Below are 13,649 nucleotides of genomic sequence, written 5' to 3'. Positions count from 1 at the left end.
GTTTTCTGTTTTTCATGTGTTTGTTTTTTTCCTTTCTTTCCTGGGGTTCTTTGGGCGGGGACTGAGAGAAGGACTACACAGTGCATAGCCCACTAGTCAATGAAGTCTTTCTAATTCCTGCAATAATCTTTTAATCTAGGCTCCCTCCAATTCTTCAACACCAACAGGAACCAGGAGCAGGGCATCTTCATTTACAGAGCAACTTGATGAAGGTACACCCAACAGAGAGGTAAGTTTGGAATTTCTTCTAAAATAAACGTCTTACAAGAAGCTTATTAATCTAAAATGTAGGCTACTACATTACTTGGACAGGTCAATTATTTAATTGCTAGGTATTATTTTTATTAGCAGCAATTACTCTTTTTTGGTAAATAGTAATTATGCTTTTGTAAAGTATGTTTTCTTTGAGAATCTTAATTTGAGAGGATAATATACTCTGCCTTTAATATTTGAGATTTATAATAATTTGATAATAATTTGTTCAACATAGCAACATACAGGGAAAAGTTCTATTTTTTCAAGCTATTGATTGGAAACTATGTAGTAACAACTGATTCTATGTGACTTGCAGCCAGCAACATAGTTCAGATTAGATTTTTTCAACTTTTTGTCTTTCTGTGAACTGTGATACAGATACAGAAGAGAGTAAAACAGAAATGCACAAGTCAATCATTTATTATGAAGTAAACCCCATGTAACCACCACTGAAGTCAAGAAAAGGCACATTGCCAGCGTTATAGCACTGTTTTCTCCCCCCAAAAAGATTGCCCTCATCCTGATCTTTTGGTATTTGTTTCTGTCCTTTTCTTTATAGTACCACTTAAGTATGCTTTCTGTTGTAAATATTATAAACAGTTAGGTTGTTAACAGTTTTTGGTTATTATAAATTATGCTGCTGTGAACATTGTTGTACCTTTCTTCTGGTACACACATACCTGTGTACCAAATGACACAGCATGTCATTTGCTGTGTACCTAGGAGTAGAACACTGGGTCCAAAGGCGTATATAGTTTTGACACTCTAGAAGACAATGCCTGTTGTTTTTCAAAATAGTTGTAGAACTTTACCTTTCCACCAGGAGCTTCTGAAAGTTAGTGTTGCTCTACGTCCTTGCTAGTCTTTAAAATCTCAGCCATTCTGGTGGGTGTATAGTGTTCTCTTATTGTAGTTTTAATTGATGACTATTAACATTGAGCATTTTTCATCTGTGTATTGGCCATTCGATATCTTTTTTTGTGAAGTGCTTGTTGATGTGCTCATTTTTCTGTTGGTTTGTCTTTTGTTGATTTGTAGTTCTTTTTTATATAGTGTGGATAGGAGTTTTTTATTGGCTTTATGCCTTGCAGGTATCTTCTGCCCTGTGGCTTCCCTTTTACCCTCTTAATGGTGTCCTTTGAGGAATTGAAATTCTTAGATTTAATGTGCTCTGGTGTATTCATATTTTCTGGCTAGTGTTTTTTTTCTTATTAAAGAATTCTTTTCTTACCCTGAGGGTATTTTCCTGTTTTACTTTTAAAAAATACTTTTTTTTTTTATTGAAGTATGTTTGACATACAATGTTGCATTAGTTTCAGGTGTTCAACATAGTGATTTGACAAGTCTGTAAGTTCTGCTGGGCTCACCCAAAGTGTGGCTGCCATCTGTCGCCGTACAATGGTATTACAATATCATTGATTATATCCTCTATGCTGTCCTTTTTATTCCTGTGACTTAATCATTCCATAACTAGAAGCTTGTACCTGTTGCTCTCCTTCACCCATTTTGCAAATATTCCCCTCCTGTTTTACTTTTCACATTTGGATCTACATTCCTTTGGGAAATGCTTTTTTTTTTTTTTTTCCAATATGGTGTGAGGTAGGGATCAAGCCTGGGACACCCCCCCCCCCCCCCAATGCTATCCAGTTGTCCCATTCTTTCCACATTGCTCTACTGTGCTACCTTTTTTCAGAAATTGAGTGCCTACATTGAGTGGATTTGTTTCTGTGCTCCCTATTCTGTACCCTTGTTTGCTTTGTCTATCTGTGATCCAATACCACACTGTCTTAATATTTTATACTAAATCTTTAATTAATGTTTTATTTTAAATCTTACCTCCGTACAGCAGGTCTTTCCTGTCTTAGTCAATTTGGGGTGCTTTAACAACATTTCATAGACAAGGGCTTAAACAACAAACACTTGTTTCTCATGTTTCCAGAGGCTGGGCGATCTAAGATCAAGGTGCTAGCAGATTGGCTGTCTGGTGAGGGCTCTCTTCCTGGTTTGCATGTAGCTGTGTTCTCATCATGTCTTAGCGTGGGCCTTCCTTACTACATGCACCTAGGTAGAGAGGGATGGGTGGGAGTAGTGGGGAAAGACAGCTCTCCTGTCTCTTTCTCTTTTTACAAGGGCACTAATCCCATCATGAAGGCCCGTCCTCTTGACCTTATCTAGCTAATTACCTCCCAAAGGCTCTGTCTCCAAATAACATCACATTTTGAGGGCTGGGGCCTCAACGTGTGAATTTTGGGGGACACACGACAGCACTCCCACCTTGTTCTAGAATGTCTTGTTATTCTTATTCCTTTCCATATAAATTCCATATAAATTTTAGAATCAGATTTTCAAGTCTCACAAAAACAAACTCACAACAAAATAAAACACCAACAGTGACAACAACAAAACAAACCTATAGAGATTTTGATTGGGATTGTATTGATTCTATAGATTAGGTTGGAGAAAGTCTCAGTATTACAAGTCAAATGTTATAATCTTTTCAGTATTACAAGCAGTACTGTACTGAGCATGTACATAAACACTTATAATGCTCTTTTTCTGTAGGATAGAATCCTAGGAATGGGACTGCTGGGTTCTAGGATAGATGCAAATTTAAACATTTTGATGAAAGTTACATTATAACAAAAATTTTTTAACTTTTTATAGATGTCGATTTGATGAAAGTTACATTAAAACAAAAATTTTTTTAGCTTTTATAGATGTTGGTTTGATGAAAGTTACATTAAAACAAAACAAATTTTGACTTTTTATAGTAGATGTTGGTAGCAAAATAAACACTTTATAGTACAATTATTGCATTCAAAGTTAATGGCATATTATACGGTGTCCTTGGTGAATACATTTAAATGATCTCGCAAGTTGTATAAGCATATGAAGCACATGCACACTTTCTTTAGGATCTTATTTTCTTGCAGCATTGCATCTCTTTCACTTTGTGATTTCGAGTTTAATGCTGTTGAACTTAGTTTATACATGTAACCAATTTGATTGAAATCTGCAGTACCGAGTAATAGTCAGTGTTGATAGCATCATGACTATACTCAGTACATTGGTTGATATTCTAGTATATTCGTTTCTATACAATACAGTTGAAACCCTGAAAATAACTTGTTTTTAGTAGTTGATTGCTACTACTGCTTTTTAAAAAGGCTTATTTTATCCAGGATGCTTAAAACATTTTAATTGAGGGACACCCGTGTGGGTCAGTTGGTTAAGCCTCCGACTTTGGCTCAGGTCATGATCTCACAGCTCCTGAGTTCGAGCCCTGCCTAAGTTCCAGCCCTGCGTGGGGCTGTGTACCGATAGCTCATAGCCTGGAGCCTGCTTTGGATTCTGTGTCTCCCTCTCTCTCTGCCCCTCCCCTGCTCACGCTCTGTCTCTCCTTCTCAAAAATAAATAAACATTAAAAAGATTTTTTTTTGGGGGGGGGACTCCTGGGTGGCTCAGTTGATTAAGCATCCGACTTTGGCTCAGGTCATGATCTCGTGGTTTGTGGGTTCAAACCCCATGTCAGGCTCTGTGCTGACAAGCTAGGAGCCTGGAGCCTGCTTCAGATTCTGTGTCTCCCCTTTTCTCTGCCCCTCCCCTGCTCGTGCTCTGTCTCTGTCTCTCTCAAAAATAAACATTAACAAAAATTAAAAAAAAATTTTTAATTGAATATTTCTTTACAAAATAATATTTTTTCCCCAAAACAATCCTTTTTGAAAGGGATGATTTGAACATTCTTTTACAATAGGCTAAGTAAGGTAAAGGTTATCTTTTTATTTCTTCCCAAACTCCCAAATTTCAATCCTAAAGATCCTGTGTTTCAGAGGTTTAACTTCAGAAGTCGTTTCTGATTGAAAGAGTAGCATTACCCTTCATCTCTTTGCTTTTAAAGCATTTTCTGACAATTCTAAAAGGTATTTTTGACCACAAAGTACAATGTAGACTAAATCCCAGTTCAGTTTATTTTACAGGAAGTACTTTCTCATTTCATAATTAAGTTACTGATTAAAAGGGTGTATCTGCTTTGCCCTCCCACTCCCTGGGGTTTTGGTTTTGTTAAACCTCTAAGAGGGCGGATACTCCGCATGGGTTAGGACCCTGATTTATTGTTTTCAATGTTATAAGGTTTCTTTTAGCAAAATGTGGAAGTTTAACTCGATGTAAATATCTGTTCACCTCTCCAGTAGATACAGTAAAGTCTTTGTGATCCAGAATGCTTGGGAAGTAGATGGTTTCATTAAGTTAATTTCTTGGTCAATTAAAGGTTTTACCTTTTTTCAGCTATTGCAGAAAATCCTAATATGTCTATTTTCTTGTGTCAGTAAATACTATATGTAAATCTAAATAAGTCGGTCTTTGGTTGCAAGCTTCCTTATAAGGATATAAAAAATCATCTATATGATTGTAGGCGTTGAAGGCAAAGGAGAGCAGACTGAATTTGCACTGACTCTGAAGTCTGTAGATTTCTGACACTCTCTCACCCTGTGTAAATGGCAGATCTGTTCAGTTGACCATATGCTTTCCCCTTGTGATCCTGGGCATAGTCTTGTTTTAACATCGGCGTAGAGCTTCCTTCCGTTTTTGTTGCTTGAGATGAATCTTTTTTGCCTCTCTAGGGCAGGGTGCTTTAGAACAGCTGAGAGTGTAACAGCATGTGAAAGGCTAACTAGGCCACATAAAGCGACCATAGCCTCCTGCCCTCTGTTCCACTCTGATGACTTTTTTTTAAATTGAGATTAAATTCCTGTAACATAACATTTACCATTTTAAAGTGGCATATGGTACCTTAGTGATACCGTGTATTCATCGTATCTCTCTAGTTCCATGACATTTTCGTTAATCCAAAAAGAAACCCCATACTCATGACGCACTTACTCCCTGCGCTCCCTCTCCCCCAGTCCCTGGTGACCACCAATCTGCTTGCTGTCTCTGTGGATGTGCTTATTCAGGATACGTTGTATAAACGGAACCATACAATTTGTGACCCTTTGTGTCTGGGCTGTTTTCAGTTAGCATGTTTTCAAGGTTCATCTATGTTGTAACAGTTTCATTACTTCATTCCTTTTTTATGGCTGAATCTAATGACTTTTCTAAGAGCATGATAATCTATTTATATAGTTTGGAGTGAGACCTGGTATAGACTAGTGAGAAGAGGATGGTTTTTGGAGTCTTCTGGATCAGCCTGGATTTATATCCTAGGTTTGCCGCTTGCTGGCTGGAGGACCTTTGGAAGTTAACTTTTCAGTGACTCAGGTTTTCTCTTTGTCAAATGGAAAGAATAGTACTTGCCTCGTGGAGCTGTGGGCATTGCCAGTAACATGGCATGTAAATCTCCTCTCGCGATGCTTTGCACATAGTAGGTGCTCGTGAAGTTGTTACTGGGGGCAGCCATGGAAGATGGGAAGGCCTGCCGTGCTTGTTCTGCTCAGGTCCCTACATGGAGGGAGGGAAACAGACAGACCATTATGTGGACTTTGGTCCTGGATGTTATCTGTCTTTTTACTTGTTGAACTTTGGAAGGAAGGATTGATACCTTCACTTACCCTGCTCATTAACTTGCTGTTTTTCAGGCACACTTCCCCATAGAGACAGCCTGGAATAGTGGAGGGATCACAGGATTTCATCCCTTACCTGCCATGTGGCTTTGGGCAAAACTGCCTTTAACTTCTGAGAGCCTTAAAATTGTGGTGAAATGCAGATCCCCTTCTTAGGGTCCTTGTGACGAGCAAATGAATTCAGAAGTATGAAAATACTCATAATTTGTGAATCACATACCGAAGATTATTATTATATGGAAACAAAAAGGCTTTTGCAGTGCCTGTCAGTTCTTGGATGGCATAGCACATAACCAATTTTTTGTTAATCGCGACATTTGCAAGTGAAAAATAATGAAGCATTGGGCTGCTTTGGATTGGAATGCTTTCCCAAACTTCAAGAAAAATGTCACTTTTTCTTGTCTTTTTTTTTGTCACTTTTTGCTTTTCTTACTTATTTTTCTTCCTTTTTTTCCCCCTAAGATTTCATTTTCAAGCAATCTCTACACCCACCACAGGGCTTGAACTTACAACCTCGAGATCAAGAGTTGCAGGCCCCACCAACTGAGTCAGCCAGCGCCCCTCTTTTTTATTCTTCTTAATTGGAGATATCTTTCAGAAATAAAATACTGCCTCTCTAGTTGTCTCTGTCCTTCTGAGTCAGTTTGCACCGTTCCGTGAAATCATCTGTAACAGAGATTCTTGACGCTCTCAGCTTTTGGGAATTCAATTAAAAAAATTTTTTTAATGTTTATTTATTTTTGAGACCAGGGGAGGGAGGAAGGGTGGACAGAGAGGGAGACATAGAATCAGAAGCAGGCTGCAGGCTCTGAGCTGTCAGCACAGAGCCTGCCGCGGGGCTCAAACTCCCAGACCGCGAGATCATGACCTGAGCCGAAGGTTGGTCCCTTAACCCACTGAGTCACTCAGGTGCCCCTCAGCTTTTGATAATTCTTAACCACATTTTTAGAAATTTATTCTGTTTCAGGGCTATAGGCATTGTTCTTTAGGAATTTCTGAGAAGTATCTTGAAAGTAATGGGTCAGAAATGACCCATTCTTCTTTTTTTAAATGTTTATTTATTTTGAGAGGTGGGAGTGAGGGGCAGAGAGAGAGGGAGACAGAGAATTGCATGCAGGCTCCCGACTGTCAGCACAGAGCCCGATATGGGGCTCGAACACACGAATTGTGAGATCGTGACCCGAGCCGAAACCAAGAGTTGGATGCGCCCCAAGAAATGTTTCTTAAGTTTGGAATTAATTTTGCCCCTAATAGATTGACTTTCAGAGATTTTACTGTTAGACAGTAGATTAGAAGCTACTTGCCCCTAGCCTCTGTCAGTTAATTAAAGTAAAAAATATCCCTGTCAAATTGCCTTGGTATGTACTCAGTTCTCATATTTTTTTCTTTTGATCTAATGATAGGAAATGAGTTATATTAATAGGCTTCCTGCTATGAAGCCAATCTTTCATTCCGTAAATCAACTCTACTAGTGTAGTGTCAGAGTGCATTATTAATATCCTGCTGCATTCACTTTGGTAGTTGCTTTATTTACATTTCTCCCAATTCTATTTGTAAGGGAGTGGTTTGTACTTTTCTGTTTGTGTTATCTTTATCAATTTTAATTAGTTGGGAAGCTTCCTACCTTTTCTTTTCTCTCCTTCCTTTGTCCCCTCTCCATTTATTTAGATCTTCTTTATTTTTTTTCAAAAAAATTTACACTTTTCAGAATATAAGGTTTATACTATTTTTGTTAAATTTATTCACAAGTATTTTATTCTTTGGATGCTACTATAAATTTAATTGTTTTCCTAATTTCGTTTTTTTGTGTTCTCATTACTACTTTATAGAGATAAAATTGATTTTTGTCAATTGATCTTGTATCATGCAACCTTGCTGAACTTGTTTATTAGATTCTAATAGTTATTTAGTGGATTGTACAAGATCATGTCATCTGCAAAAGGAAGTAGTTTTATATCTTCTTTTAATCTGGCTGCCTTTTATAACATTTTCTTCCTAATTGCTATGGCTAGGAGCTTCAGTGCAATTTGAACACATGTGAAAGTAGACAGATCATTCCTGATCTTAGGGGGAAAGCATTTAGTCTTTTGTCATTAAGTATGATGTTATCTGTTGGTGTTAGGAGATTGCCTTTATAATGCTGAGAAAGTTCCTTTACTTTCATAATTTGTTGAGTGTTCTTATGAAGCTGTGTTGAATGTTGTCAGATGCTTTCTTAGTGTTTATTGAGATGGGCATATGGTTTTGTCCTTTATTCTCTTGACATGGTGAGGTATGGTAATTGGTTTTTGGATGTTAAACTAACCTTGCATTCCTGGATATATCCCATTTGTTCATGGTGTATATCTTTTATTGCTGGGTTTGATTTGCTAGTATATTGTTGAGGATTTTTATGTTTCTATTCCTAAAAGATATTGGCTTGTGGTTTTCTTTTTTGTGATGTCTGGATTTGGTATCAGGATAATATTAGCCTCATCAAATGAGTTGGGAAATATTCCCTCTGTTTGTATATTTTGGGAAGAATTTGTGAGGATTAGTATTAATTCTTCAAATGTTTGGTATAATTCACCAGTGAAGCCATCTGATCCTGGGCTTTTCTTTGTGGGAAGTGTCTGATTACAAATTCCATCTTTTTACTTTTTGTAGCTCCATTGAGTTTTTCTCTTTCTTCCTGAGTCAGTTTCGTTAATTTGTATCCTTCTAGAAATTCGTCTTTATCATCCAAGTTGTCTCATTTGTTGGCATACAGTTGTTCATAGCATTATCTTATAATCCTTTTTATTTCTATAAATGCTGTAGTAATTTCCCCTTTCATTCCTTATATTAGTAATATGAGTCTTCTATTTTTCTTTGTCAGTCAAGCTAAATATTTGTTTGTATCTTTTTGAAGAACCAACTTTCAGTTCCACTTTCTTGTTGAGCGTGCTGAGCATTTTCAGAATTAGAGTGGTGAGCTGATCTTTGATGACTTATTTTTCTTAAGTCTCAGGTGCGCTGGGACTTAGCATCTTATATCTTTAGTAGAATATATTATCACAAGTACTTCTTAAAGTACACATTGTTGGAAATAAAAACAGAATGAGTTTAATGTACCCTAATAGTATTGCAACTGGCATCTGTATATAATAGTGTCTAGGAAGGTAGAAACAGGACTTCTGTCTTCAAAACAGAGAGACTTACACTCCCTAAGATACTAAACTTTTTAGAGACCTCCCTCTAACAGGAGATACATTAATTCATAGGAGATAAGCTTATTTGTTACATACAGCAGGTGCTACTGGATGCCTTAGGGCAGGCATTAGGACTTAATTTTCTCTTCGGACTCTGGTTCAGAAGGACTGGGAGGGTTAGATCTAACTGCCAAAGTTAGATTTGGTGCCAGGAGCTAAAGTGGAGCTCCCAGCATTGGCAGAAAGAGATTGAGAAAAGCTTTTGCAAACTGCTGCCTAGAACGCTCCGTGGCCCATTATGAGAAGCGGCCATCTCTAGGGAGACTTCGTGACCAAGAACTGAAGCAAACCTCACGTTGGCTTATTGCGACTGAGTCCGTGATGACCCCTGTGTTGCCATAAGGCAGGAAACTCAAACTGGGGCCCAGGGAATCAGATTGATTGGATAAGGAAAGATGAGTACAGAAGGAAGGAGAAAGACAATGCCTTCCTCAAAATGAACCTGTAAATGAAAATTCTGAAACAAATGCTACAAAGGCAGGCAAACAAAACAGGAATTGGAATATGAATTTATCCTAGATGAAATTAAAAAAGACTTTAACGTTTATTTATTTTTGAGACAGAGAGAGACAGAGCATGAATGGGGGAGGGTCAGAGAGAGAGAGGGAGACACAGAATCCGAAACAGGCTCCAGGCTCTGAGCTGTCAGCACAGAGCCCGACGCGGGGCTTGAACTCACGAACCGCAAGATCATGACCTGTGCCGAAGTCGGACACTTAACTGACTGAGCCACCCAGGCGCCCCAAAAAAGACTTTAAAAGAAGTATCTTTAATAGGATACCTGAAGTAATGATTTTCTGAAAAAGAAGATAAAATTGCAGGGAAAAAACAAAAGTAGATTAGGTAGGTCTGAAAAAGAACCAATTAGGAATCCTTGAAGTGAAAAAAAAATTGATATAAAAACGTAAGTCAGAATAAAACAGAAGTCCCAGTTCATGGGGAAATTAGGGTATTCTGAAAGAATACTGAGTAATTCTATCAAAAACGCACAGAGATAAAGAAATATGTATATGAGCGTAAAAGATACGGAAGATAGATAAACGCCTTCAACAGATATCTAATTGGAGTTTTCTGTATCTTCGTGAATGTTTAGACACAGAACTTCAATCAGTGTTAGTGCAGCTGATGGCTTCACCTAAGGACTGCACAAGAAGTGAGTTAAGTTCTTAACAGATTTGGATTAGAATTTGAACAGAGTTTGAGAGACACGGAATTGAGACAGAATTTGATTGAGAATATTTGAGAACCGATGTGTAGAAGATTTTCATAGGCACAAGAAGGAAAGAAGGCACAAGGACAGCAAGTGGGGGGAAAAGCCCTTTGGGTTTTGAGGTCGTGTCAATGGGAACGTTTGTTTTCTTTAAGACTTATTTTATTTTTAGAGTGTATAGGAGCAGGAGAGAAGGGGAGAGGGAGAGAGAGGGAGAGCGAGAGAAAGAATCTCAGGCAGGCTCCATGCTCAGCGTAGAGCCTGATGTGGGGCTTGATCCTACAGCCCTGGGATCATAACCTGAGCTGAAATTCAAGGTCGGATGCGCGCCACACCTGGCTTCTACCTGGGCAACAGGCAGGGGTATAGATTGTTGCTTGACAGGACCTTCCTTTGAGACATTTGCTCAACAAGATCTTCCATACTGAGCATCAGCTTTTGTGTTTTTCTCTTAGAATTTCAAATACACTCAACTGTAAAAATGTATTAATTATTTTTTAAATTAATTAATTAAATGTTTAATTTACATCCAAGTTAGCATATGGTGCAACAGTGATTTCAGGAGTAGATTCCTTAGTGCCCCTTCCCCGTGTAGCCCATCCCCCCTCCCACCACCCCTCCAGCAACCCTCTGTTTGTTCTCTGTATTTAAGAGTCTCTTCTGTTTTGTCCCCCTCCCTGTGTTTATATTATTTTTGCTTCCCTTCCCTTATGTTCATCTGTTTTGTATCTTAAATTTCTCATATGAGTGAAGTCATGTGATATTTGTCTTTCTCTGACTGACTAATTTTGCTTAGCATAATACCTTCTAGTTCCATCCATGTAGTTGCAAATGGCAAGATTTCATTCTTTTTGATTGCTGAGTAATACTCCATTGTATGTATATACCATTCATCCCTCGATGGCCATTTGGGCTCTTTCCATACTTTGGCTATTATTGAAAGTGCTGCTATAAACATGGGGGTGCATGTGCCCCCTCAAAACAGCACACCTGTATCCTTTGGATAGATACCTAGTAGTTCAACTGCTGGGTCATAGGGTAATTCTATTTTTAATTTTTTGAGGAACCTCCATACTGTTTTCCAGAGTGGCTGCACCAGTTTGCAATCCCACCAGCAGTGTGAGAGGGTTCCTGTTTCTCCACATCCTCGCCAGCATCTAGAGGCTCCTGATTTGTTCATTTTAGCCACTTTGGCCAGCGTGAGGTGATATATCAGTGTGGTTTTGATTTGTACTTCCCTGATGAGGAGTGATGCGGAGCATCTTTTCATGTGCCTGTTGGCCATCTGGATGTCTTCTTTCGGAAAGTGTCTATTCATGTCTTTTGCCCATTTCTTCACTGGATTATTTGTTTTTTGGGTGTTGAGTTTGATAAGGTCTTTATAGATTTTGAATACTAACCTTTTATCTGATATGTCATTTGCAAGTATCTTCTCCCATTCTGTGAGTTGCCTTTTAGTTTTGCTGATTGTTTCCTTCATTGTGCAGAAGCTTTTTATCTTGATGAGGCCCCAGTAGTTCAGTTTTACTTTTGTTTCTCTTGCCTCCAGAGATGTGTTGAATAACTTGCTGTGGCCAGGGTCAAAGAGGTTTTTGCTTGCTTTCTCCTCTAGGATTTTGATGGCTTCCTGTCTTACATTTAGGTCTTTTATCCATTTTGAGTTTATTTTTACGTATGGTGTAAGAAAGTGGTCCAGGTTCATTCTTCTGCATGTCGCTGTCCAGTTTTCCCAGCACCACTTGCTGACGAGACTGTCTTTATTCCATTGGCTATTCTTTCCTGCTTTGTCAAACATTAGTTGGCCATACGTTTGTGGGTCCATTTCCGGGTTCTCTATTCTGTTCCGTTGATCTGAGTGTCTGTTTTTTGTGCCAGTACCATACTGTCTTGATGATTACAGCTTTGTAATGCGTCTGGAAGTCCACGACTGTGATGTCTCCAGCTTTGGTTTTCTTTTTCAGGATTACTTTGGCTATTCGGGGTCTTTTCTGGTTCCATACATATTTTAGGATTGTTTGTCCTAGTTCTGTGAAGAATGCTGTTGTTATTTTGATAGGGCTTGCTTAACTGTGAAAAAATAATTAAAAAAAATTTTTTTTAACATTTATTCAATTTTGAAAGACGAAGAGAGACAGAGCATGAGCAGGGGTGGGGCAGAGAGAGAGGGAGATGTAGGGTCCGAAGCAGGCTCCAGACTCTGAGCTGTCAGCACAGACCCTGATGTGGGGCTCGAACTCACAGGCCGAGAGATCATGACCTGAGCTGAAGTCAGACGCTTAACTGACTGAGCCACCAGGCGCCCCTGAAATTTTAAGTTATTTTGTTGTGTGGGCCAGAGTGACTTCGTTTCAAACATTAATCTTGGGAGCCTAAGAAGAGTGAATTTGTATAGCCTTTAACTTAAAATCACATCCATTCCAAGGGTGACCTTTCTGAGTTCCCAGGAGAATTCAGATTTTCAGCAAGAGTAGAAACTTGAATGAGTACCCAGAGCCAAACAGGCATCTAGTATATTTTAGTACACCACTAATACTCAATTTTTAGGACCAGATGAAGAGAGTTAGTGGAGGCTCTACTCAGTGTCTATAACGCTGTAGTACTGAGATGAAAAGTCTAAGTTCTTAAGCCTGTGCAGACATTTATTTTCTGTTAATTCCTTTATTATACATAATATATAATAATAATATACATTAACTGCTGAGTTGACGTTGCAAAAGATTTGGGTTTTTAAAAATTTATTTAGTTTTTGAGATAAACATAGATTCACAGGAGGTTACAAAATTTTTTTTAGGGGGGCCCTGTTGTACCCTTTACCCATTTTCTCCCAAAGATAGCATCTTGTATAACTATGGTACACCGGCAAAATGAGGGAATTGCCATTGGTAAACTGTGGCATCCACAGAGATTATTCAGAGTTCACCAGTTTTACATTTAAAAGTTCATTTTAATTATAATTTCTTCTAATCTAATTCATGATTATTAATATTTTGGTGTATAGTGTACAGCTTGTGAAAGAAACTGAAGGACAGAAGAGAATACATATTAAAAGAATTCGTATGATGATCGCTTCTCAGCCTTTTGGCTAAGATCAAGTAGATCTTAGTATAATAAAAGAATTAGTATAAAAGGATTTGTCCTGAAGACTCATTATATAATGTCAGTTTCAAAAGTTTCTTCTGTACATATTTTCGTTTCTAAGCACAAAATAAACGATTATTTAACATTTTCTGTGTTTTGTCCTGCCCCCAATCTCCGTGCTCTCTTGTTGAATGTGTGACCACGGTCAACATTTGTTCTATGAAGCCTTTGTGTTCTTTACCGTGTGTGGTTCTTATTGGCATGGACTCTTACACTGAGTTGGCGGACACGATGTGCGCTGTGGTGGCTGTCGCC

The 13,649-nt window shown here is 38.3% G+C and overlaps 1 protein-coding gene across 6 annotated transcripts in view; it reads left to right on the top strand.

Annotated features, from left to right (window-relative positions):
- The window catches only part of GOLGA4 (golgin A4), a 126,978-nt gene that overhangs the window by 13,762 nt on the left and 99,567 nt on the right, over positions 1 to 13,649 (top strand). For all 6 annotated transcript variants that reach the window (XM_049629026.1, XM_049629028.1, XM_049629025.1 and 3 more), the window contains exon 2: positions 140 to 229. In XM_049629026.1, the coding sequence (XP_049484983.1) occupies positions 140 to 229 (90 nt within the window). The remainder of the gene's footprint in view (positions 1 to 139; positions 230 to 13,649) is intronic.

Source organism: Panthera uncia, chromosome C2 (genome assembly GCF_023721935.1).
Source record: "Panthera uncia isolate 11264 chromosome C2, Puncia_PCG_1.0, whole genome shotgun sequence".
Taxonomy (NCBI): domain Eukaryota; kingdom Metazoa; phylum Chordata; class Mammalia; order Carnivora; family Felidae; genus Panthera; species Panthera uncia.
This window is presented reverse-complemented; position numbering and strand designations above follow the sequence as displayed.